This window comes from Dama dama, chromosome 20 (genome assembly GCF_033118175.1).
Source record: "Dama dama isolate Ldn47 chromosome 20, ASM3311817v1, whole genome shotgun sequence".
Classification (NCBI taxonomy): Eukaryota; Metazoa; Chordata; class Mammalia; order Artiodactyla; family Cervidae; genus Dama; species Dama dama.
This window is the reverse complement of record NC_083700.1, coordinates 17181758-17206878: the sequence shown is the minus strand read 5'-3', so window position 1 is coordinate 17206878 and position 25121 is coordinate 17181758. Positions and strand designations below refer to the sequence as shown.

Genomic DNA, 25121 nt, shown 5'->3' with positions numbered 1-25121 from the left:
CCATCTACGTGTGAGCTTGGGTCTGGCTGATTCCTCAGCCCCATCTTTGACACTATTACACCTTTAGGTGGCGCTAAGTGGTAAAGAACTTGCCTGCGAGACGCAGGTTCAATCCCTGGGTTGGGCAGATCCCCTGGAGGAGGGCATGGCAACCCACTCCATATTCTTGCCTGGAGAATTCCATGGACAGAGGAGTCTGGTGGGCTACACTCCATAGGGGCTCACGGAGTCGGACACTACTCTTAGCATGGAAGAGTCTAGGATGCTTAGGACACGGAAGCAACTGAGCACTCACATGCCTCTGAAGTGAAGGCCCAGGAGGGCGATAGGAGAGATTGCTGGGAATGCGCCCTTTCTTGGGTGTCTGACCCTGGATCTATGTTACAATGAGCCAACTTCGCGAGGGAGCGGCCGAGCCAGGCCCGCCCTGTGACAGCAGCGGAGGCCGTGCGCTGCGCAGTGCGGGCAGCGCGTCCACACCGCGGTCAGTGTGAGTGGCGCCCCCTGGAGGGCAGTGCCGCGTAGGCCGCGGTCCCAGCTAGCGCCTCAACGGGAAGAAGGGTGTCTCTCTCCCCTCCGTTCTGCCTTCCCAGAGAATCCAAGGCAGGCAGCTCCCCAGGCGACGCGATGCTGAGGAGGGCCCAGAGCTACAGTCTCACCCGGGCAGCGTTAGAGTGGGAGGGAGGTGGGGGCTGCCCTGTGACCAAGAACAAAGAGAAGCCGCATGGAAGAAATACCCTGGGAGGGCGTTTTCTTGTTACTGTTTCCCAGAGCAGTGGGGATTCCAGGGCAGGACGTGGGGGCTCCGGCTGGGCAGCTTCCCCCGCCACGGAGAAGAGGGGATGCCAAGGAGGTGAGTGGGAAGAATCCTAACTCGGCAGAGGCGACCAAACCCATGTGCGGAGACTGGCTGTGGGGCTGCCTCTAACCTCTTCCCGCAAGCTTGGGCGTCCAGATGGCACACATCCTTGGACTGACTTCCGGGGGCGGGCTTTGGCCACGCGATGAGTGACAGGCTCTCAGGGGCTGGTCCAGGCCTGCCAGGGCCTCAGCCAAAGCACCCAGACCTTGGCTCATATGATTAACTGGAAGATCCTAGAACACATCAGAAAGAAGTCTAGTTCTGAAGCTCAGGACTTATGTGGAAAAGGGAATGGAGACAGTCAGCACCCGCACACCCCAGCCCATGCCCCACGGGGCACTTTCTTGCTAGAGGAACTTGTAAATCTTCAGAGCTGGCACGCCCCCAAGGTCTACAAGAGCAGCAGCTGGAAGGAAAGGCTCCTGTGCTGGGGCCTCCTTGCTCATCTCTGTGGCCCCAGGAACAGAATGAAGGGATCCAGCTGGAGAAGAAGAGCCCAGAGCATCCCAAATTCTTTTTTTTTTCTGCCTCCTGAACTGAGAGATTCTTGCTGGGGAAAGAGAAGGAGCAAGGCAGAAGAGAGATGACCCATCTGGAGTTTCTTCTCACTTGCAGGACCTGGAGAGGGTGGTATAAAATCCCATGTGCTATCAGCAGCGCCCTTGGGAGCTCCATCTGCTCCTCTGAGACAGCAGGGGGCTCTGCAGCCCCCAACACAGGTTGGAGAGCTGGCCAGGTAGAGGAGTGGGCAGCTGCAGCTTGCATCTCTGATGCCCTATGAGGCCATTTTAGAAACACACAGATTTCCTAAATGGGCCTGATGGTGACAAGTATCCTCAGGAACACAACGTGGCTGTGCTGAGGGGTTTTGCTGGCAGAATGGGATTCTTCTAGGGAGCATTAACCAGAGGCCCAGGGCTCCCAACCTCTGGGCCTTTCTAAGGAAGGGAGAAAACAACCATGGACGTACCACCAAACACCTGGGCAGGAGGTGCTTTGCCTGTTGGGTAGGCTTTGTCTCTGGGAGTCACTGAGACTTGGGGCTGCCTCTAGCCCCACAAACCTCATTCTTTCCAGGTAAGGAAATGGAGGCTGGAGGGGAGTGTGCTGGGCCCAAGTACACTAGGCTTCTCCTCACTGTGCTGCCTCTTCCTCCTCCACAAGGTACTCATCATTCAGCCTGTCATTCACCCGACAGTCAGCCCCAGGAGAGAGCCACTCAACAGGGAGTTTGGATGCTCTCCAACTTGTGTGATCCAGACAAGTTGCTTCCCTTCTCTGGACCTCGATTTCTTCATGCAAAATGTGAGGATTTTTCCAGTTCTAAGGTAGGTGTTTCTCTGATGACACTCTACCCCCACTCAACCTCCACCCAGTCTCTGGGGAGCATGTGGCTGGGCTGACTGCAGATATAGAAGCCAGTTATCTTCACAGACAGGAGGGAGGCCTTTTACAACCCATGGGGAACAAGATGAACTAAGAGCTTGGCTCAAGTGGAAACCATCCAGCAACCTCCACCCAGATCCAGCTGGCCACCCCTCGGTCAGCCATAGCAGGTGGCCACCAAATCAAACAGAACCTCTGATGGCTCCTACCCAGGACTTCTGACCACTGAACACCTGTGATTCCTGAGACAGAACTGGAGAGGGTGAGTTGGCACCCCCGCTGTTATAGAAGAGTCAGAAAGGTTACACTCCGAGTCACCTGAGCCTGCCTGCCTGTCTTTCTCCCCGCTCTTCCTCCCCCACCACCCTGGAGAGGCCCCCCGAGCCTGCTCCATCCCAGCGGCCCAGCCCTGGCTCTATTTTACAGGATGCAGCCATCACAGAAGATGCTTGTTACATGTTGCCAGGCAACAAAATGCTGCCTGAAAACTACAACCCACCTCTGACACTTCATAGGGCTGGAAACCGGCAGATGAGAGGAGCCTGCCAGAACAAAGGGGAAGCGTCAGGAGGGAACACGTTGGAGCTGAGCAACCGCAGAAGCAAAATGAAAGAGCCCAGACAGTTGTATAAAGTGCCAAACAGCAAACAGATGGGGAGGAAAAACTGACTCACTGAAATGAGGGAGACAGACAGAGAAGGCGCCATGGAGGAGAGCCCTCCGTGGGTCAGGTCCTCAAAAGGACTCCTTTGTTTTATTTTTGGTAAAATCTGTCATGATTAGAGCTGAGGTTGTTGATAAGGAGGATGATGCTAATGATAATGATGATGATTCCTTAGGCAAACACTTATCTATTAGCTTCTACTTTGATGAATCATTTTATGAAATACCCTCAAGCAATGGCATGATTTTCTGCAGACTTTCCAAGAAATATGATTATTTCCTAAAAGGAAGATCTCCATAGGCATCATCATCACCCCCTCACCCAAATACAAGGTCATGCGCTTGTTAGCTTAAGTGAACTTGGGCTCAGAAATCTCAAACACTGAGTGGATCAGGGAAAGCCAAGCCCAGGGGATGCTCAGGCTGGATGGCTCCCCGGCTGCCAAGGGGACCTCAGAGGAGATGTGGGCCATCAGCACGGGAGTGCCCCAGGCAGAGGACCCTCCCTCTCCAGGCAGGATCCCTGGGCCAGCAGTGAGATTCTGCCTCACATACCTCTCAAAGCCTCCATTCCTTCGCTTCTGAGATGGAAAAATTACTCCTGCCCCACCTACCTCACAGAGTGCAGGACACAAGGAGAAAGTGCATAGAATGAAAAGCCATGAAGAAGAGGATAGTGTCCCTGACTTATTAAAAAATAATGCCTACCAAAAAAATAATAATAATAATACCTAACCAGGACTTTCCTGGCAGTCCAGCAGTTAAGACACTGCACTCCCACTGCAGGGGGTGTGGATTCAATCACTGGTTAGGGAACTAAGATCTCATATTCCGTATGGCACGGCCAAAAAAACAAACAAATAATAATAAAGCCTAACCTCCTACAAGTGCTGGGTATTCCAGAAAACACTCTCTTAAACACTTACCATCTGCTGGGTGAGAGGCAATTAATAAGCACCCTCACACAATGGTGGTGGGTTACCACTGCCCTTGGATTCAGTTTTTCTATCAGTGCAATGGAGACAACACCATAAAAGATTCTTGGGATGGTTAAATGGGATGACGAATGCAAGAATCCAGGACTCAACAAATGATGGCTCTCCTCCTTCCTCAGGCTTGAGGTCATCCTTAACTAGACTTCCGAGACCCTGGCTCAGTCTCACCAGCCCTCCGGCTTTGCCTAATTTGGCCGCAGCAACAGTCTGGCAAACTCAGGAGGATATAGTCTAATTTCTGCAATAATGAAAAGCCTCAAGACACATTTACTCCCTAAATAAAATCCACAGTTTAAATTATAAACAAGAACAAAACAAATTAAGAATGCTGGTAACTAAGTGGGAGCAATTTCATATGTTAAACTTGACAAAATAATTACAAAGCTACTACCCAGTTAACTGTATTCACATTTACTTTGTAAGTTTGACAATACAGCTGTTTACTTTATTAATTTTGACATGTACTTTCTCAGAAAACATCTAGCCAGTCTCCAACCCCGCCTTCACCACCCCCTAAAAACTGACATCACGGCATTCAAAGATGATGGGCCATTTCCACCTGTACCTGCTAACAGGAAGTGGCTTCCCACTAAAAGTTGCTGTGTGTTTTTCTACAGCACCAATCATAATTTCCATCTAGGTAGCAGATAGCATGCCCTTAAACAAATGATAAGTTGACTTCAGAGTCCCAACTGAAAATAAAAGTTAATTCACTTTGCACATTTTGCTTTTTCTCCTTTGGCCCCAACACAATCACAGAAGACAACTCCCTAATTCAACAAATAACCCAAGAACCTGACAGCAGGCAGTCAGGATCCCGGGGTCCCAGGCCACTTCTGCCCTATGAGTTGGGGACAGGATGAATCACCGAGCCTCATTGAGTCGCCATGTTCTAATCCACTAAACAGGGTCTCTGGACTCTATTCTGCCTGCTTACTTCTCTGGGTCGTTGGGAGAAGCAGAAGAGCAAGAGTCCTGGATTTTATGTGTTCCCCAGCTTTTTGTGCCTTCTCTTATTTGAATTTCACACTTATACAGGAAGTAGGTGAGACAGACTTATATCTCCAACCTACAGATCAGAAGAACAAGGCTCAGCAAAGGAAAAGATCCAGTGTTCCCCAAGAACCATCTACACTCATAGGCACTTGTCTTGTTTAATAGAGGGTAAATGACTTGCCTGGCTTCCCAGGTGGTGCTAGTGGTAAAGAATTCACCTGCCAATGCAGGAGACGCAAGAGATGTGAGTTTGACCCCTGGGTTGTGTAGATCCCCTGGAATAGGAAAAGGCAACCCACTCCAGTATTCTTGCTTGGGAAATTCCATGGACAGAGGAGCCTGGTGGGCTAAAGTCCATGGGGTACCAAAGAGTTAGACATGATTGAGCATACACACACACACACAAGTGGCTTGCCCAAGGTCACACAGCTGGTGCCCTGTGTTAGGCTGTGAGCCAGGGTTTTCTGACTTCAGGTGTCACTGCTTTCCATTTTGTAGGCAATGAAAGCTTACATTTAGAAATATGAGGTGGTGTTATAACCATTGGCTTCCTGGGCGCTAGTGGTAGAAAACCCACCTGCCAATGCAGGAGACCTAAGAGACCCAGGTTATATCCCTAGGTTGGGAAGATCCCCTAGAGAAGGAAATGGCAACCCACTCCAGTATTCTTACCTAGAGAATCCCATGGACAGAGGAGCCTGGAGGGTTAGGTCCATAGGGTTGCAAAGAGTCAGATACGACTGAAGCGACTTAGCACCCACGCATTACAATCATTGCTAATGTTACTGAAATTGAACCAAATGGGTTCTAGTGTGGGTAAACTATAGAAGACCTTGAACAGTAAAACAAGGAATGACATAACCTTCTAAAGGGAGAAACTGCAGGACTTTTGGGGTAAAAGAATGTATCTAGTGATAGTATAATTTGAGGTCAGAGAAGCTACTTCTACAGTTCAGTATAAGATGACTGGGATCTGTGTCAGGAAGGCAGCAGGAGGAGCTGAGTCTGAGACATTACAGTGTAAGAACCATAGGGCTTAAGGTCTGAATAAGGGCCGAATGGGGGTGGGCATAGGCACAAAGATTTTGAGCAGTTTTGAGCCTATGAGATAGTTTTGCCCCAATAGTCCTTCTCCCCTTCTTCACTGGTAAAAGAGTCCAGGAATGAGTAATGGCTGCCAACAATAAAGACTACATTTTCCCAGCCATGTGAATGACCAATGAATGTGAATGGAAATGACATGTGTTGCTTTTAAGAAATGTCTTTAGAGAAAAAAAGCACAATTATTTTGTCCCTTCCTCCCTCCTGCTGGCTAGAACATAGATGGACTAGCCAGAACTCTGGCAGCCTTCTTGAACTATGAGGAAGAAGCCATATACCAAGGCTGGCAGGACAACAAGGCAGAAGAAGCCTGGGTTGCTAATGCCATGAAGCACCACACCTGCTTCTTATTGACCCTTTCCCAGTCTTCTTTTGCATAAGAAAGAAACTTCTATTTTGTTCAAGCTGCTATTTGTTTGGGTTCCCTGTGATTTACAGCCAAAAACTAATACTAACTGGAAAAGTTCTTGAGAAAAAGAAGATAGAAACAGAAAAGCAGAGGGAAATGAGGGGCAGCATGATGAGTCTGGAAGGACTGATGCTGACGCTGAAGCTCCAATACTTTGGCCACCTGATGTGAAGAACCGACTCATTGGAAGAGACCCTGATACTGGGAAAGATTGAAGGCAGGAGGAGAAGGGGGTGACAGAGGACAAGATGGTTGGATGGCATTACTGATTCAATGGACATGAGTTTGAGCAAACTCTGGGAGATAGTGAAGGGCGTGGAAGCCTGCGTGCTGCAGTAGGGGGTTGCAAAGAGTCGGACACAACTTAGTGACTAAACAGCAACAATGATGACTTTGAACAGAGGCTTAATACATGGGACATTCGGTCTTGGCCAGGTACACAGGAGGTATTCAAGGACTAGACTCTGCCGCCACCACGCTTCTAAGTCACCATTTTCTTTTGTCTGGTCTGTGCAATGGCCTTCTAACTCTTCCTCCTAGTAGTTTTCTTGCCCATTTCCAATTTATTCTCCTCAAGGTGCAGAGTGATAGTCTTAGAATGAATGAGGTTGTATTGCTTTCTGACTTAAAATTTTCAGAGGCCTCCCACTGCACTTGCCTTTGACCCCTTAACACGGCCCCTGGAGTCCCCTCTGCAGCTCAGGCCTTGCACAGTCACATGCCCATCCATATCACTCTCCTTCCAGCCACTCCACAACCATGCTCTTTGCCAGCTCAGGACCTTTGTACACACTGTTCCCTCTTCTTGGAAAGCTCACCCCCTTGGTCTATAAATGACTCGTTCCTTCCCATCCTCTAGATCTTAGCTGAAACATAACCTCTCTGTGGAGAGACCTTCCAAGCAGGTCCCACCTGAATAGGCTTCCTCTCCAACCCCATTACTTAAAAATCATTGCAACCTTGTTTATCTTAACACCTTCAACAGTATGTACCATAGATTTGAAAGTACATACATGTGTCTTGAGTTGTTATTGTTCTACACGGTCTTCCCTGGTAGACTATAAATCCCATGTAGGCTTATATGTGTGTTTTACTCTCTAAGGTATATTTAATGGCTAACACAATGCCTGGTGAACTGTAGGGCTCGATAACCATTAACATTATTGTTACTCAGCAAGTGATTCATAATTGAGCGTTATAGCTCAGGGGACAGACTTGGCTCAATGTTTAGACTTAGGAGGTGAGGATGCATTCTTGAGAAAGTGGATGCATTCTCTGGGGTGGAGAATGTCATTTAGGAAGCAAATCTGATGGAGGAAAGAAGGGAGTGGGGAAGACCAGTATGAAATGGTCCAGAGAGCAGAGGGTGGAGGGAATGAGCTCAACATTTGGGCATTCCCTGTTTAAAGATCTGCACGGGTCTGATAAACCACTGCTTTTATCAGCAGGAAAACTAAGGCAGAGAAATGGGCTCCCAGACCAGATCCCCAGCACCTTGCTAGGGATGTCCATGGAGACCAGTAACAACTCCAGACCAAGCATATACTTACAAATCTATGGCACATACTGTTGAAGGTATTAAAAGAAACATGGTTGCAATGATTTTTTTTTTTAAGTAATGGGATTGGAGAGGAAACCTACTCAGGTGGGACCTGCTTGGAAGGTCTCTCCAGAGAAGTTGTTTCAGCTGAGATCCGATGGATGGTAAGAAATGAGTCATGTCCTGGAAACAGGACATGAGCCTCTTGACACTTGAGTCCTACCTGGTTCTCCGCTTGGCTTAACACCCCCTGGCCTGAACTCAGCTGTGGCTCAGTCAGGCGGCGGGCCGAGTGGTGTGGGGGTGCTGGTGACAAGGCACAGATTAGGCAGGGCCTGTGCAGTTGAACTCAGGGAATATTAACAAAACAGGGTGTGGGGCTATAGGATAGGATTGTCCAGAGTGCTACACCTAAACAGAGATGTGCTCTGCCTCTCGCTCCCTAATTCCAGGTCATTTTGCTTGTTCTGGGAGATGCTTGCCCTTGCTATGGGCCACTCTCAAGCTGCATTAAAAAATAATGGTGAGAAAATGGGAGGTTGCCTAATCCTTGGGGCACTGTGTTCAGTCTGGGACCTCCAACTGGTGGAGACATTGATGAACAAGGAGGAGGGTGAGCAAGAGAGTGGAGTCTGATCAGGACAGAGTCCTGTGAGGACTTGTTGAAGGATCAGAGACCTTTAGATTGAAGAAGATGAAACCTGAATTCTCAAATATTTAAGGGGCTTCCCCAGTGGCTCAGAGGTAAAGAATCTGCCTGCAATGCGAGAGAGAAAGGAGACTCAGGTTCGATCCCTGGGTGGGGAAGATCCCCTGGAGGAGGGTATGGGCAACCCACTCCAGTATTCTTGCCTAGAGAATGTTAGGGACAGAGGATCCTGGTGAGCTACAGTCCATGAGGTCGCATAGAGTCAGACGTGACTGAAGCACGTCAGACGTGACGTGCACATGCACAGTGGAAGAGGGAAGACAAGCCTGCTTCACTGGGTACTCAGCATGTGCTAAATACTTTGCTTTGTGCTAAGGGCTTTTTGTGAATTATCCCATTTCCTGGATGTCCTGAGGCTAGCTTGCTCAAGGTCATGCTGCTTAAGAGGTGGAGCAAGACCCCAAGCCTGTATCTGCCTAAAAGGCAATGGTTTAACCACCAGCCTATGTTGCTTGAATTTTTGTGTGGCTACAGAAGACAGTGTTAGGACCCAAGTCAGAAACTGCAAGGAATTTAATTTGAACAAAGATTAGGAAGATAGTTCTAAGTCAGAGTTGTTCGCAGATTGGATTGAATAGTTATTTAACTTTTTATTTTATATTGGAATATAGTCAATTAACAATGTTGTGATAGTTTCAGGTGGACAGTAAAGGGACTCAGCCATACATATACATGTATCCATTCTCCTCCAAACTCCCCTCTCATCCAAACTGCTACATAACATTGAGCAGAGTTCCCTGTAAGACAGTAGGACCTTGTTAGTTACCCATTGTAAAAAGAGCAGTGTTTACATGTCCATTCCAAGCCCCCTAACTATCTCTTCCCCTTCATCCTTCCCCCTGCCCTGGCAACCATGAGTTTGTTGAATGAATGGTCTTTTAGAGTGATGAGTTCCCTGTCCCAGAGCATGGTCAGTAGAGGCAGTGTGACTCTAGAGAGATTAAGTACACGTATAATGTCCAAGGTCGATGGTGGAACCAAAAGCCAAACTGCCTTTTAACCCTGAGTTCAGGCTGTAACCAGCCTCTGAGCACTGTCACCACTGTGTCACTGCATGTATTGGCTCAGCTGAAACATGTTTAACATTTTCAAAGGGAGTTTTACTCACTAGACTCTGTGCCCCCTCTATTGTGGGGGTGTTGAGCCCATCTGGCCCTTCTCAGCATGTCCGTGCCTGTCTGGGGGCTTTATTGGCAGGCAGATCCCATGAACTTCTTGGGAAAACAAAAGAACCAGGTGTGATAGGGTTGGTGGGTTCCCAGGGCCACTATTCCCAAGCCACCAGGGGACGGTGGTTGCCAGGGAAACTCTTGGGCAGTGTGCAGAGCTAGAAAGTAGGCATCCAGGTGGGTTGGGAGGTGGAGTGGGGCTGGGGATGTTCAATGAGGTGCCACTTGGAGTGTAGCATATCTCACCCATATTCCCTTCCAGCTCAGCCTCTGGGAGGCTGGAGCCAAGTCTCAGGGGATGGAGGAAACTCTATTAAGTGGAAGGAGAACATCTCATGAAAAAAAAATCCCCCAGCAGCTATGCTATGAGAGCAGGAATGCAGGGTTTCACACTAGCCTGGGCGGCATCAGCCATGCCCACGGTGGAGGGGGGTGGAGAGCACAGGGTGGCAAGGAGTGCACATGACGTGTGCCAGGCCACTGAACACATGGAGAAGGTCTGTGCGATGAGGTCCCATCCCTTGCTGATGGGGGCCTGCACTGAGATGCAGGGCACCATGGGATCGCCAGGGGCAAACAAAACCACCCCAAAGTTGAAAAATGGAAAAGTTGACAGAATGTAGATTTCCTGTCTTGACAAATGTCAGCCCACAAATAGATGTGGCTGACGCAGCTTACAGGAACCCCTCCCTTTTCCTCACCTTGGCTCCCTCCAAGGATTCCCACCCTTGTAAGATTTTTGGCATTGTCTCCTCCTAGTGGTGCAGCCTTTTTCATTTGGTCCTGGGAAGAGAAGACTGGGTCCCCTTAGGCATCTATGATAAAAAAAACAAGCAACTTCCCTCTTATACATCAAGGATGGTACTAACTGTGTACCGTTCTGGGTGGTATCAGAAAGATGGTCATTTCAGCTCTTTTCTGTAGGGCTTGATTCTCAGATCCTGGCTGAGAAAGGTTGAATGATTCTCTCCAGCTGGAGAAAGAGCCCCGTCCTTATCTGGATCCACCCTAAGGCAAAAATCCTGGAGGCAAAAAGGCACTGGCCACCTCTCAGCACCAGGCTTCCCCAGTGGCTCAGCAGTAAAGAATCCGCCTGCTATGTAGGAGATGAAGAAGATACTGGTTCGATCCCTGGGTGGGGAAGATCCCTTGGAGGAGGGCATGGCAACCCACTCCAGTATTCTTGCCTGGAGAAGCCCATGGACAGAGGAGTCTGGTGGGCTACAGCCCATTGGATCACAAAGATTCGGACACAACAGAAGCGACCGACCACAGCACCTCCCAGTGAGAGAGTTTAGGGAAACCTAGTGTTTAGTGTAACAGAGGCAGGAGGAATTTGGAGATTGACTTGACTGTTAAAATAGAATGGTTTCTCTGTACAACAGAGTTCACTTTGCACACACAATGTCCCAAACTTAGTGCTTCAGAATGCTAATTTTGGGGGGCATTTTCCTCATTTCTTGATTCCCCTAAGAGGTGTCATTCATTACTTATCATTTGTGAATGTTATTTAATGTAAATAAAAGTACAAATAAACCAGTCACAAATTAACAATTGCCACGCTAAATTGTCAAAGAGCACAAAAACACTGCCAATAAGAAAGAGGAAAGAAGTTTTGAATCAGAAATAACAGAGAAAGAGCAAGTGGTCTGTGAGCCAGTAAGGATGGGGGGAAATGCAAAACATGCACAGGAAATAAGAATGGGACTCTGCAAGAACCAGGAATGAGAGGCAACGCTGGGACAGAGGACCAGTCCTCAAGTTTATTCCTGTGTCTCTGGGCGCGGGCGCCACAGCAGGGTTGAACCTGAACTCTGGCAGTGCCCGGAGCAGCCGACTGACTCCTCCCCGAAGCCCGCCCCTGCCCTGAAGCCCCGCCCACCACCCCGCCCCCGCCCGCCCCGCGCCCCCTGCACGAGCCTGCTCCAAAGGCCTCGACCTTGCAGGAAGCACCTGCAGGCTGGCGGTTTCTCTCGACTGGATGGGGCGCTCCCGCGTCATCGCTGGGCCCCCAGGGCCTGACCCACCCAGACCCGGTCTGAAGAGCTAATGCCAGCCTGGCCTGGCATCACACCTAACCTGCAGACCTCCACCTGCTTGGACACTGGTTCTAGGTCCTCCCGTGGTCACCCCGCGGCCACAGAGGGGCTGTAAGTGTCACCCCTGCCTGGGGGAGGGAGGACCCCAGCCTAGCCTTACGTCGTTCGGTTACCTTGTCCACTGAGGCCAGTGCCTGCTAGATCTGAAGAGGAGCCCTTTAGGAAGGAACTTTTATTGTGCTTCTCTGAGAAAATTACGTGTAAAAACTGAGTGAGCCATTCAACTTTACTTTCAAGCCCTGTTGATACAACATGTGAGTTTCTGTGGAAGATGAGAAGAGGGACTCTGTGGAGGGAGAAAAAACAAAATGATCCCTCTTTACATTAAAACACACACACACACATATTGTCGTGCATTCTCATTGCAAGTAAACTGCAACCCAAAAAATCACATGTAACATCCCACAGAAAACAATATATGTATTTTCCAAGCATTTTCTATGTGTGCTAGAGATCTATTTTTAATTGGTAACATCCTATATAATACTTTTGTATGATCCTTTCAAAAAATATTACATCATGACTTTTTCCTACTTTATTATAGTCTTCAAAGGATGGGTTTTTTCAAAAAAAATTGTTGCCTAATTACCCATCATATGGATGTGCTATGATTTATTTAATTGCTTAAATCCTGGACACTTACTTGGTTTCTGATTCTCCACTATTGTAGAATGCATCTGAAGGACCTTGACATAAATTGATTATTTCATTAGAATAGCTTCCTAGAAGGAGAATTCCTGGGTTAAAGTTATGAACTTGTAAAGGCTCCCTTGACATACTGTTAAATTGTTTTCCAGAAAGGTGGTGCTAATTTTCCTTCTTGCCATCAGTATGAGAGAAACAACCCACCCACTCTACCACCAACAATAACAACTTTCTTCAGCACTGAATTACATTTATTTAAAATTTTGTCAGTTCCAGAGAAGAAAAAGCAATTCCCCTTGTAGTTTTCATTTGCAATTCTTTGATTTGAGAGGCTGTGTTTTTCATTTTATTGGCTATTTGTATTTCTTTCTTTGTGGCTGTGTTTTTATTTTTAGCTTTTTTTTTTTTTTTTTAACTGAGAAGATGAGTTTTTCTGATTGGTAACTAAGATTGCTTTGTACAATAGAGATATTTACCTCTTGTCATGTTTGCTGCCAATATTTTTCCTAGTATAACATTTGCCTTTTAAATAAGTTTATTTTTTTGAAGAACAGAAATCCAAAATTGTATGTATAATGTAATGAGATACTCCAGTGTTTTCCTTCACATTTATTTTCTTCTAAGATTTTATGCTTAACAATTCTCTCCCATCTCAGGATTGATTAAATATTCACTTTGTTTTCTGGAGTTTGTTCATGGTTTCTTTTTATATCTGACTCTTTGATCCACCTGGAATTTATTTTGGTGAGAGGTGGGATTCTAATTTGATTTTTCATCCAAGTATCCAATCTTTCCATTAACATGTATGGAATAATCTATTGCTTCCTAATTGGTTTTTTCCCTCAAATATTGAGTTCTCACATACTAGGGTTTATTTTGAAGGTTTCCCTTAGGTTTCATTGATCTGTCATTACTGATTTTTCAGCAATGCCAGAGAGACTTAACTACCTTAGTTTTATAATACATTTTATTAATAATATCTGGTGGAGAAAGTCTTTCTCAAAGGTCTTTGATTTCAAAAAAAAGTTAAGCTATTCTCTTTTATTTATTAAATTATCCTCAGAATCAGTAGGCATTCTGCTTTAAAATTTCTTGTTTTGTGTTTTCTTTTTTTCTTGGTTAGACTTGCTAAACATTGATACCTTTGAGATTTACTAATTCTGTTTTTAAATTCATTAATTCCTGTCTTTGTTATAAAACTAATTTGTTCTCCTGAGCCTTTTTGTTCTCCTAATGAATTTAATTTACTTTCATGGTTCTTTTTCTCAGTGTAAAACTTTAAGGGTATTTTTCATCTGAGCACAACTTTGGGCACATCCCGAGTTTTGATTTATAGAGTTGTAATTTTTAAAATAGTCTTCAGTGGTAGTTTGAATAATTCTCTTTTGAACAAGTTGTAATTGAGGAGATTGCTTTCAAAACCCTGCTGCCCCAAAGTTTCCTTTTAGTTGAAGTTTTATGGCCTTGAAGTTAGAGAATATGCCTGAAATTTTTTTCTGATGTTTTGAGATGTGTGGCCAAGAAGTTGATCAATTTTTGTAAATGTTCAATGGATGCTTTAAAATTGTATTATTTGTTTATAGGCTACAAAGTTCAAAATTTATCAGTCAATTAAAACATTAAAAACTCAGATTCTCTATCTCCTTATTTATTTTTGCATAAAAGTTCACAGTGTTACTGTGTATAATGCATTTATCCAGATTAAATGCTTCCTTTGTACCATTTAATGATTTTGGCTTTGAATTCGATTTCATTTAAAATGAAAATTTCTACTCAATTGCCCTTTGGTTTGTACTCACCTAATACATCTTTGCCATTCATTTATTTATCTGGACCTTTCTATTTAAGGTACCTCTTTTGTAAACAGCATAACATTAAGTTTTGCTATTAAATTTTATCTAAGTAAGGGACATTGTCTTCTAATTGGGGAGTTAAATTCAATTCTGTTGATTGTGACAAATTTTAAGTTTGGTCTCCTTTCATCTTTTTTCATGCTGTTTTTCAATTTTTCCTTCCTGCTTCCTTTATTTTTCTGTCTTTGATGATGTTTGTGTTACTCATCCAGGAATGTGGAAAATGCACCTTCTCTTGGTAGGAAAAAGCGAGATTCTAACAGGAGGTTGGGGGGTCTCAGGTCTGCAGACCCCTGGTTCCATGACCCAAGCCGCATTGCAAAACCGTAACTTCCCTGTGCCTCAATTTCCTCCCATGCAGGATGAAGATAACAATAGTCCCCATGCCTCATGGAGCTGTGGTCTGGATGAAGCAAAACAATACCTGACTGACGCTACTGTTATCATCATTAGACTTATAAAATTCTACCTGTGGTTACCTTTAGCTTTAAAAAATGATTTAAACTATATTTCTCTAATTATTAAAATTGAGAGATAAGGCTTTTAAAATTCTCTTCTACTTAAGATGATGAATTTAGCATGTATTAATCAAACCTTTCTAGACTTTTCTCACCTTTTTAATCTGTGGGTTAGGAACCCTCTCACTATTATTGAATTATTTTATTGCATACATTTACTCTTTCCAGAATCTACTCTTTCTTTGACATTAGAATTTGGCTACATGGTCATGTTTAAATGTAGTCTGGATCTCATGTTTACCTGGCTTCAGTCCTGTCCTCCTGTCTTTCTTTCATACTGTTCCATTGTTAAGATCCTAACTACGATTCATCCCTGGGTCAACTAATATACAAGCTCCCTGCAAAATGTAGGTTGTAACCTTCTAAGCCCACAAAACTCCAAGAATGACCCATTTGTTCCCTCATGTAAATGACACTAATGCCCCAATGTCTCCTAGAATTCAGGGTTCCTAAGGAGAAGTCTGCTCCGTGTTGCCTATGTGCATCTCGGATTGCATACCTTGTTGTTGTTCAGCCGCTAAGTTGTGTCTGACTCTTTGGGACCTCATCAACTGCAGCACACCAGGCTTCCCTGTCCTTCACTATCTCCTGGACTTTCCTCAAGTTCATGTCCATTGAGTCGGTGGTGCTACCTAACTATCTCATCCCCTGTTGTCCCCTTCTCCTGCCTTCAATCTTTCCCAGCATTGGGGTCTTTTCCAATGAATCAGTTCTTTGCATCAGGTAACCAAAGTATTGGAACTTTTGCTTCAGCATCAGTCCTTCCAATGAATATTCAGGGTTGATTTCCTTATGTTTAACCCTATAATTCAGTAAATTTTCCAGAAAAAAAAATTTTTCCCCCTATTCTAGCTGGAAAACAGGAACCTGTTTGATCTGACTAATCTTAACCTCCTCACCACCCCTCTGGCCACCCAAATCTGGAAAAGTTTTCTTCATGTATGTCCTTGATTATGCTTTTATCTAATTTATTATGGTTTCTTCCTCCAAAATAACTCTAGTGCTAGGATTTAGCCTTGACTCTGCAGCTTCTAATTCTGTCCTATTCACCCTCTTCTCTCATCTCTTTGTTCTTGTCTTCTACTTTCAGAGAGAACCTTTAACTTTGTCCTTCACATTCTGCATTAAAAAAAAAATTCAGCACCCTGATGTAGATTTTCTTTTTGCTAAAACAGTTGTCCTTTGCTGTGAACTCTAGGCTTATGTGAACTAGATACATTTTCATTTCCTGTCTGCCCACTCTTCTCTATGATGATCACCTTCTTGCACCCTATAAGGGATACCCAAGAATCTTCAAATGTTGCTTTTTGTTCCTCATAAGCAAACAGTCTTCTGCATGTTGAGAATTATTTTCCTCTTAACGCTGCAGATTTGCTTCAAAGGCCTCATATAGGATTCCCCTTCCCTTCTCCCTACTTTCCTTCCCCTCCTTACTCCTCCCCACTCCACTGCCCATTGCTAGGAATCCAACTTTGAATGAGGAGTGATCTGTCCAGACCTGGCACTAGCAGCAGGATGGCCCCAGGCTGCTCCTCTACCCTAAAGGAGGCTGAGTTCCCCTTTCTCCAGCTAGAGGGCAGGGTTTTGGGTCTAGCAGATGTGAATGTGAATCTGTCACATTCATCCAATGTGACAGATAATTTCCTATCCTTACTAACCAGTCTTCTCACTCTCCAAACCAGTGGTTTGCAACCTCTAAAATCATGGACCCCTGATAGTGCAATTTTTCTGAGCATCACCCTCCCCCTGCTCTATGGATATTTATTATGAATTGTTCTATAGCTTGGAAGCCTCTTCTTATCTTCCTTGTGATGGGAGGGGTGGCTCTGTTTTAATGAGAGAAAGAATGGCCATTCATGGTTTTTCTCCTGTTCTAGCAGCCAGGTCTCCAGAATTAAATTTCTCACAAAAATGCCAATGTACAGACATAGATGGAAATTCATACCATCATCACCAAGGACTTGTGGATAGGCTGGAAGTCCTGAGGTACTGACACAGCCTGGGGCCTCAGGAGAGAGGAGACCAAAGGGATTCCATCCAAGAGGCTAGGAGGTCATTTACTAAGCTTGGCTAGGGATCACAAGCCTCGGCTCACTCTGTCAGTGTCATGGGAGGCCCTGTTGCTTCTCCTGGAAAGATCAGCACCCATATGTGAGCTGGTAGACTTCTTTCGGGGTGTGCCCCCTGAAAAGGAAGCCCCCTGCCTCACCTGGTGGCCTTTAGGCCTGGGGCCTCCGACGGTCTCTCCACCAGCTAGGCTGCTCGGCGTGTGACAGTGCTTAATGAGGAGGTTCCTCGCATGGGCTCTGGGAAGCCTGTGGGAGGCAGGCACATGGCCAGGAGAATCCCAGAGAATGCCGAGTGCAACAACTGTCAGCCTCGGAACCCATGATGTAATGCCGCGGCGGGGTCCAGGGAAAACAAACCTGCTGTTGACGCTGCCCTCCCAGCAACCAGGCACTGCCCTCCTGATAGCAGGCTGCTCTGGGTAATCACCAATTCCCTCTCCCCCTTGGAAGGAGGAACTGTGAAAAACCTTTATTGTCACATAAAAGCCAACCCCAGCTATGAGAAATGTCTTTTCAAATGAGGCTTGCTGAGGAGGGATTTCCATAGCAACTTCAGAAGTGTGTGTACACAGCTAGAGATGCATCCGGGCTGATGAAACCCACCTGCAGTGTGAACAAGCCCCGCTCTGGGTATCAGCAGAGGAGAGTTTTTTCGAGAACCTGTCATGCTGCTATGTGACCTTGGGCAAGTCCTTTACCCTCTCTGCTGTCTCAGGTGACAGAACTGTCATTCCATCAGGCTGAGAGCAATCAAGACCATCTTGTCCACACTGTCCTCCCACCCTGGCCGAGGCTCGGGGCCTCCACAGCAGCCCCTGCCTCCAGTTTCTGGCTGACTAATTCCTGTCTCTGCCAGTCTTGCTTATTATTTGACATTGAGGAAGGGCAATGCTCATTTGGGCTTGGTTCTAAAAGAAATTGCTTGGTCTTTGTAAAAGCAGTGCTTTGCCTGATTAGGAAAAAAATATACTTGTTCATCTTTGCTTTCACAGCTCCATAGGTCAGATGCCTGGGAAAGTCATTGAGACGCTGAGATGTGAGTGCAGGTTTGCTGGGCCTACACTTAGGATCAAGACTGGTGGGGCCTGAGGGATGGAGGACGGGGGAGGGGGAGAGGTTCCAGTATCACGTGATCCCGCAGGAGTCCTGAAACCAGCAAGGCCCTGCAGAGCTATCCTGCAGGGGATAGAGGGGCTGGGCCTTTAAACTCCTACACTGACAAGTCACTGGATGCTTGCTGCCCTGGGCAGGAGGCTTGACCCTGGCTAAGGCAGCTGCCTTCATCCAGAGCAATTCTGCCATGGCCAACAGCCCCAGCTGAGGTAATGAGAGCCTGGGTGGAGAGGGGACCCCTGGGTGGCCCACCACAGCATCCACTGCCTACACTCGGATATGTTGGAAATTAACGTGAAGGTGGCCCTGAAAACAGGGTGACAAAATGGTTAAGAGCACAGACATCGGAGGCAGGCAAAACAGCCAGACTGGGATTTAAGCGTCAGTCTCAGTGGCTTTAAGACGCTCGGATCGGGAATGTTGCCAGGAGAGTTTAGGCCACAGTTTCCTTGTAAGTGCAGCATTTGGCCTGGGCTGGTGAGACAAATATAAAGTTCAGAGTCAGAAGCAAGTTCAGATTCCGGCTCCATGTGTCCGGGCTCCTCGGGCCAGTTACTTTACATCAGTTTCCTCCACTCTGAAATGAGACAGTCACAGTGCACACTCACAGGTCTACTGTGAGGGCAAATGGAGTGGGCAGTGAATTAGTTCACACAGAACTGGCACAGGGAAAGTGCCCAAGAAACAGGGGTGATGACAACATGTGTTTTAATACACCTCATGTGAGATCTAAGCAGACGCCTCCTGGTCAAAGGGCCTTTTCACAAGAGAAGGGGAAACTTTAGGAGGACCTTTGATTTGCTCATTGCTTCTCTGTGCCCTTGTCTTGGGCTTCAGCTGGGCATGTCAGTCATCTCTGCAGACAGAGGCCCATGGGCTGATGGGGGCCAGGTCAACCCAGTCCCAGCGTGGAGGCCATGGAGGGTCATCCAGCGCAACAGAGTATTTCGAAAGCTACACATTCTGAAGCAGGCTTATCTTCCAATAAAAAAGCATCACCCATACTTCTGACAGGTTCAATAAACAATGAAACTCACTTGCTGGTACTTTTTTCCATGTTTGCTCATCTGAGACAATGGGGTGATGATACACACCAAACAGGATCGATTTGAGAACATGAAAGATTTCAAACACCTTAAAGGGCTATGTAAATTCAATTATTATTATTGCTAGAAGACTCAGCTCTGATCAATTACAAAGGAAAACAAGAAGAGCCTAGGTCTACCTATAGTAGGCTTGTTCTAATTATTAAAAAGCAGCCACAAGACTCCCAAGAGTTATCAAGAGATCTCTGTTATTATTATTTATTGTCACTATCACTATTATGGAATATATTTCACATGTGTTATCTTACCTGGCTCCAACAACAAATCCTAAAGAGTTGGTATTATTAATTCCAGCTTGAAGATGAGAAAACTGAGGCCCAGAGAGGTAAAGTGGCACCATATTGCTCAACTAAGAGGATTTTGGGCTTGGAACCCAAACATATGCTTTCTCCACTGTAGAAAGAGTGTCTGCTTACCGGAGAAGGTTCATGAAGCCTGGTGAAGTATGGTCCTACTTAGAACAGATGTTATAATGTCAGCTGTTGAGTAATGATGGGGTTCTGAATACACGGGTATCGTGTGTCCTTCGGGCTTCATGTGTAAGAAATGTGTCCCAGCTTGGTACTGGTTCTGAGAAACTGACCCTGCCATATGAAGGGGCCCCTGCCCGGCTGTAGCAGAATGGCCTCTTTTTTTGACTGTGTGTCTGCTGACCAAACATCTGAAAGAACTGTCTGCATACAGAACATTTTCAAAATAGGTGGGAAATGTGGTTCAGTGCACACCTGAGATGTTTTTAGACCAACTCTCCTCCAGAATTCTCTTGCTTGTTTTCTCTGGTGCATGGAATATTCGATAATACAATTTTAAGTGATGATGAATAAAGGATGACTACAGGATCTGAGTAAATTACACAGGATGCGTGACCAGGCCTCCCAGTGTACTAAAAATTACCTCTCTCAAGTGAATATAGATCTTCCCTTCTATCTCAAGTGATCCTCATTTTAAAATGAGGACACCGAGGCTCAGAGATGTGAAGTGACTTGTTCAAGATCTCACGGCTACACAGGAGCAGAATCCAGGTTTTTAACCTCCATGTTCAGACTCCACATACAAAATCAGAGAAAAATGAACGTCCAGAACCATCTTGAAAGGGAGAGGAGTCAGAACGGGCAGCTTGGCAATGACTGTGGAAGGGGGTAACCATGGACCAACCTTGAGCCTCAATGATGATAGTTCTGAGGCTCTGGCATGATGCCCTAGAGCCTCTGATCTCTATTAGGCCATCACCCCCTCCTCTCCTACCTGTCACTTCTGAGTCATTGCCCCGCCACCAGCCTCCTAAAACAACAGTTCCCAAAGTACAGTTCATCAGTGCAGTACTTCTCAAATGTCAGGGTGCATACAAATCACAAGCGAAGTTGTTAAAGTGAAAATTCTATTCAGTAGTTCTGGGGTGAAGCCTGAGATTCTGCTTTTTAACAAGTTCCCAGTGATGCTGATGGGTCTGTGGACCAAATTTTTGAGTAGTGAGGCATCAATAGTAATGTACCAGGAAAAGCACTTATGGGTGAATATGCTTGAGAAAATCTGGACTTAAGAAAATTAAACTAGTTTCATTACTGCAGGACTTCTCAGAGCCTTTAAAATGCTATTGAGCATCCTTTAACTCCAAGAGGGAGAGGTAACACAGAAATCATAAAGTGTTATACGTGAGAAAGGAGTAACGATATAACCAGGATGCTTTGAGATATATTGGTTTACAAAGAACAAGAAATGAGGAAGATTATATATGCATTTTTCCCAGCTTACCTTGGTTCCAATGTTTCAATGTTGCAGCTCATATTCAGCCCCAACTTGGTCCTCCCCTTTCCCATTTTCTCCTGAGGTGTTTGGGTACATGCCTGTTTCTTCCATCAGACCACATACATCTGGGCCTCCCTGCTCCTCCTCCCTGCCCTCATCCCAGCATGAGCAGTGTGCCGGGAGGCCCCAGGTGAGTGCAGAACCGGACCCACGGGAATACCTTTCACAGACACGGACGGTCCAGGCCGCGATGATCCACAGTGAGATGCTGAACACCAGCAACACAGTGCCCGGGCAGATGGTCATGAGGGTCTTCATGACGAAGCGGGTGTTGAAGTTAATCTTGTTGAGGGCCCCGATGCTGCGGGACGAGGCGTCAGTGAAGAGCTTGCTATGCAGTAGCATGACGCGGGCGATCAGGTACAGACGCAGGAACATGGGGATGGACAGGATGATGTCCACGTCGGCCTCCGCCCGCGAGGGTGTGTAGGAGAAGGCCAGGCGTGCCGTCCAGAAGAACTTGTACTCGCCAGGAATGGGGTGGATGGCGCACACCAGCATCTCCAGGCTGATGTAGAGAATGCGCTCGTAGGTCATGGCTATCCGCCAGTCGTCCGCACCATTGTCAATCACGAAGAGCTGTGGGAGCAGAAAGCCTGTGAGCGCACCAGGAGGGAAGCACACAGTGGGGGTAAGGGAGGATGGGGCAGCTGATCCACCCCGGGGCCCTCTTTGGAGACCTCGCTTGGGTGAAGGGAGCCCTGGAGGGGGAGTCAGGAGACCTGGCTAAGACACGTCAATCTCTGGGCCTCCATTTCTGTAAATTGCTCCCCAGGGTTCCTTCCAGCTCTGAGGGACCCCTACCCTGGCTGCGCCATGACTAAGAAGACGCACAGCTCACTTATACTGAACAGTTCCCTGGGCCCCTGCCAGGCCCTGAGCTGAGCCCTGAGGGGGACGTGGAGATGAAAAGGCTCTGTTTCCTCAATGAGTGAACTCACGGGGGCTAGCCAGGGTGTTAGTGGTGAGGGCCCCGGAGCCAGACTGCCTGGATCTGGATCCTGATCCCTACACTAACCAGCTCTGTGACCTCGAGCCAGTTACTGAGCCTCTCTGTGCCTCAGTTTCCCCCTCTGGGGACAATGAGAGTAACACCTGCTGCATAGAGGTGGCTGTGAAGCTGCAGTGGGCTAATATATAAGAAGTGTGGGGAATCCTGCCTAGCACCAGCTCTGTAAGTATTAGTTATTGCTATTTTTAGCATTATTAATCCATGGGGTCTCTTTCTGGAAATGAGGGTTGGGCTCGGGGATGTCTAAGCTCCCTTCCAGTCCACACCTTCTTTCTACAAAGCTGAGATTCTCACAGTCACAGCAGGGAAGACGGGCAAAGCAGCTGAAAGAAGTCTTCGCTGAGCACCTGCTGTGCGCCCAGCCTGGGCTCAGCGCTGGGTTCACACACCAGGAAAGCCCTGGCTTGTTCTCAAGGAGGTCTCACTGCGGAGTTCCCCGTGCAAGGGAGCCTCACGTCCTTCCCTTCCGTGGCCTCAATCTCCGCTGCAAAATGAGAGGCTCTGAGATCCAGTTTGGACATTCGAAGGTCCTGATTCTTAGAGGGTGAGGCCTGAGACCAGGGGCCTCTGTTGGACTTGGGGGCCTCCTGGACAGGCGTGCACCTCAGTTCTGAGAAGTGATGGAAGTGCTTATCCCACGCCATCCCCTCTCGGTGCTGGGCCTTGCCTCTCCAGCTTGCTCTGTCTTGGTTTGCCCATCACACAGCCCCACACGCTGCCGGCTCCAGGGCCGCGCAGAGCAATTCTTTGCATGGCTGCTTAAGCTGGCCCATAAAGGGGGGGGGGGGGGCAGGGGCAGGGTCCCCCAGCTTAGCACGAGCCCATGCTCCACATGCAGTAGTACAACCTGGCCAGAGGAGCAGCCCACGAGTCCCAGGAAAGATTCGTGGCCAGAAAGAAACTCAGCTGCCTTAGAAAGAAATGAATGTTGGGGCCAGGGTTGGGAGGCAGAAGTTTGATTTAACCTGGAAAAGTTTGATGTAACCTTCAGCATGGCGGGAATCACAGAGAGGTTGGGTCAGCGTGGATTAGGCATGCTGGTCAAAGGCTGAGCTAAGACTTCCTCACCAACCCCCCATCACTTTGCTCCACTTCACAGGTTGTTTAGGGATGTAGAGGCCCTTTCCTCTGTCTGTCCTGCTGTTTCCTCTACAGTCGGGGCCAAAGGAACCTTCTGCTGTCTTTTGTTGTTGTTGTTGGTAACTTTTTAAAAAAATTGTTGTATTTTGAAGTTAGTCACCAAGCACTTTTCTCTTCTCCTTCCTTCACTGCCACCCTGACAGGTCACCATCCTAACAACCGAGGATGCAGAAAAGAAGACCGTGACACCATGCCTGAGACCTCTGAGGGTAAAAAGGGCCCATCAAGGGATCTGTGACCCAAATTCAAGGTGAATCAATGTAGTCATAGGACTTGGATGAGGGGTCTCCTGGCTGCCCTGCTTTTAGGGTCTGCCTGTGCCATTTGGCCTGCCACAAGGAGCAAGTACCAGGCTACTCAGCCGGCTGTGAAGAGGCAAGTGCAGCTATAGGAGTGCGCACGGAGGGGAGGCAGCCTGTGCAAGCCGCACTCTCACCCTGCTGGACCACAGTTCACCCTGCCTCCTGCCCCGGGACCTCATACAGCTGTGACACGGAATGGGGGAGATAACGGGTATAAAAGGGCTTCATAAACTACAAAAGGTCATTCATTCATTCATTCAACAAACATGCTGGAGTCCCTCTATCTGCCAGGGGGCTGGGCATTCAAGATGCAGTGAAACAGCTCTGAGCATGGCTCCTGTGATGAGGCTCGTGGAGGGGAACTATTAATAGAAGGCACTATGGGAGCAAGGGGGCCGAGGGGCCCACCTCAGCCTGGGCAGCTGTAATTGGAAAGGTATGATCTCTAAACGAGAGAGAGGACCCAGCCCAGCACCAGCTGAGACTCCCACTCCCTCCCCAGTGCAGCTGAGCTGGGGTTTTTTGCAGACACAGGTTTGCACCATCAATTAGAGGGACTAGAGGAGAATCCCAGGGACGGGGGAGCCTGGTGGGCTGCCGTCTATGGGGTCACACAGAGTCGGACATGACTGAAGCGACTTAGCAGCAGCAGCAGCAGCAGAGGCTGCTCAAAGGATTCCCTCTGCTCCTAACTGCCACCGACAGGCCAAGCCATGGCAATGTGACTGCCTGGCCAAACTCTTCAAATACAAAATGAAAACCATCCGCCCTATAAGAAAGAACTGCATCAGGTTACTATAGTAACTGGGTTCACTCTGGGCAGAGTCGCAGGTTCCTTGGATTCCCTGATGAAGAATGAGAGTATACACCACCCATGTTCAAGTGGCGGCAGGCCGGCAGTTCTGCCCAGCTTGATGAGAAGGGGCTGGCACCAGGGTGGTGTCCCCACCTGCCTCCCACATGACCTGCTTCTGCTTCAGTTTCCTGGCACAAGCTTGGGTAGGGGGACAACATGCAGTAGTAGAGTTGGAGGCTGGTGAGCTGGACTGAAGCCTCACACATCCAAACACTAGCTGTGTGATCACAGGCAAGCCCCATCACCTCTCTATGCCTATTTCCACATCTCTGTCCTAAGACTATGAACCTTGACTCTGTCCATCTCTTTGGATTAGCATTAGGATCCAGTAATACAGATAATACAAGAGAACATTCTTTACGAACTACAGTCGGCCATCGATATCCACAGATGAACTGTGGATGCAGAGGGCTGAGGGTTCTATACCATTTTATATAAGGGACTTGGATTTTGGTGTCCACAGAGTTTACTGGAACCAATCCCCTGTGGATACCAAGGGACACCTGTACTCTCAAAACGTGAGGGATTATTAATCCCTGTGAGGCACTGAGAGACAGTATGTATGCGGGCCCATGGGGATATAGTCCAGGCTGAAGATCAAGAGCTTCTGCTAGACAGGGCTCCAGTGCAGGGGTCTGTCAGTCAGCAGGGTGGGCAGTACGGCCCAGAAGAGTCCTTTGCTGTCCCATAGGAGGACACCCTTGTTCCTGCTCCCGTCTGACCCCTGGAACCACAACTCTTCAAGTGTAGCCTCCCTCCTTTCAGACTCAAG

At 47.4% G+C, this 25121-nt stretch overlaps 1 protein-coding gene across 3 annotated transcripts in view; it reads right to left on the bottom strand.

Annotated features, from left to right (window-relative positions):
- The window catches only part of KCNN3 (potassium calcium-activated channel subfamily N member 3), a 170756-nt gene that overhangs the window by 49218 nt on the left and 96417 nt on the right, over nucleotides 1-25121 (bottom strand). For all 3 annotated transcript variants that reach the window (XM_061120695.1, XM_061120696.1, XM_061120698.1), the window contains exon 3: nucleotides 21200-21618. In XM_061120695.1, the coding sequence (XP_060976678.1) occupies nucleotides 21200-21618 (419 nt within the window). The remainder of the gene's footprint in view (nucleotides 1-21199; nucleotides 21619-25121) is intronic.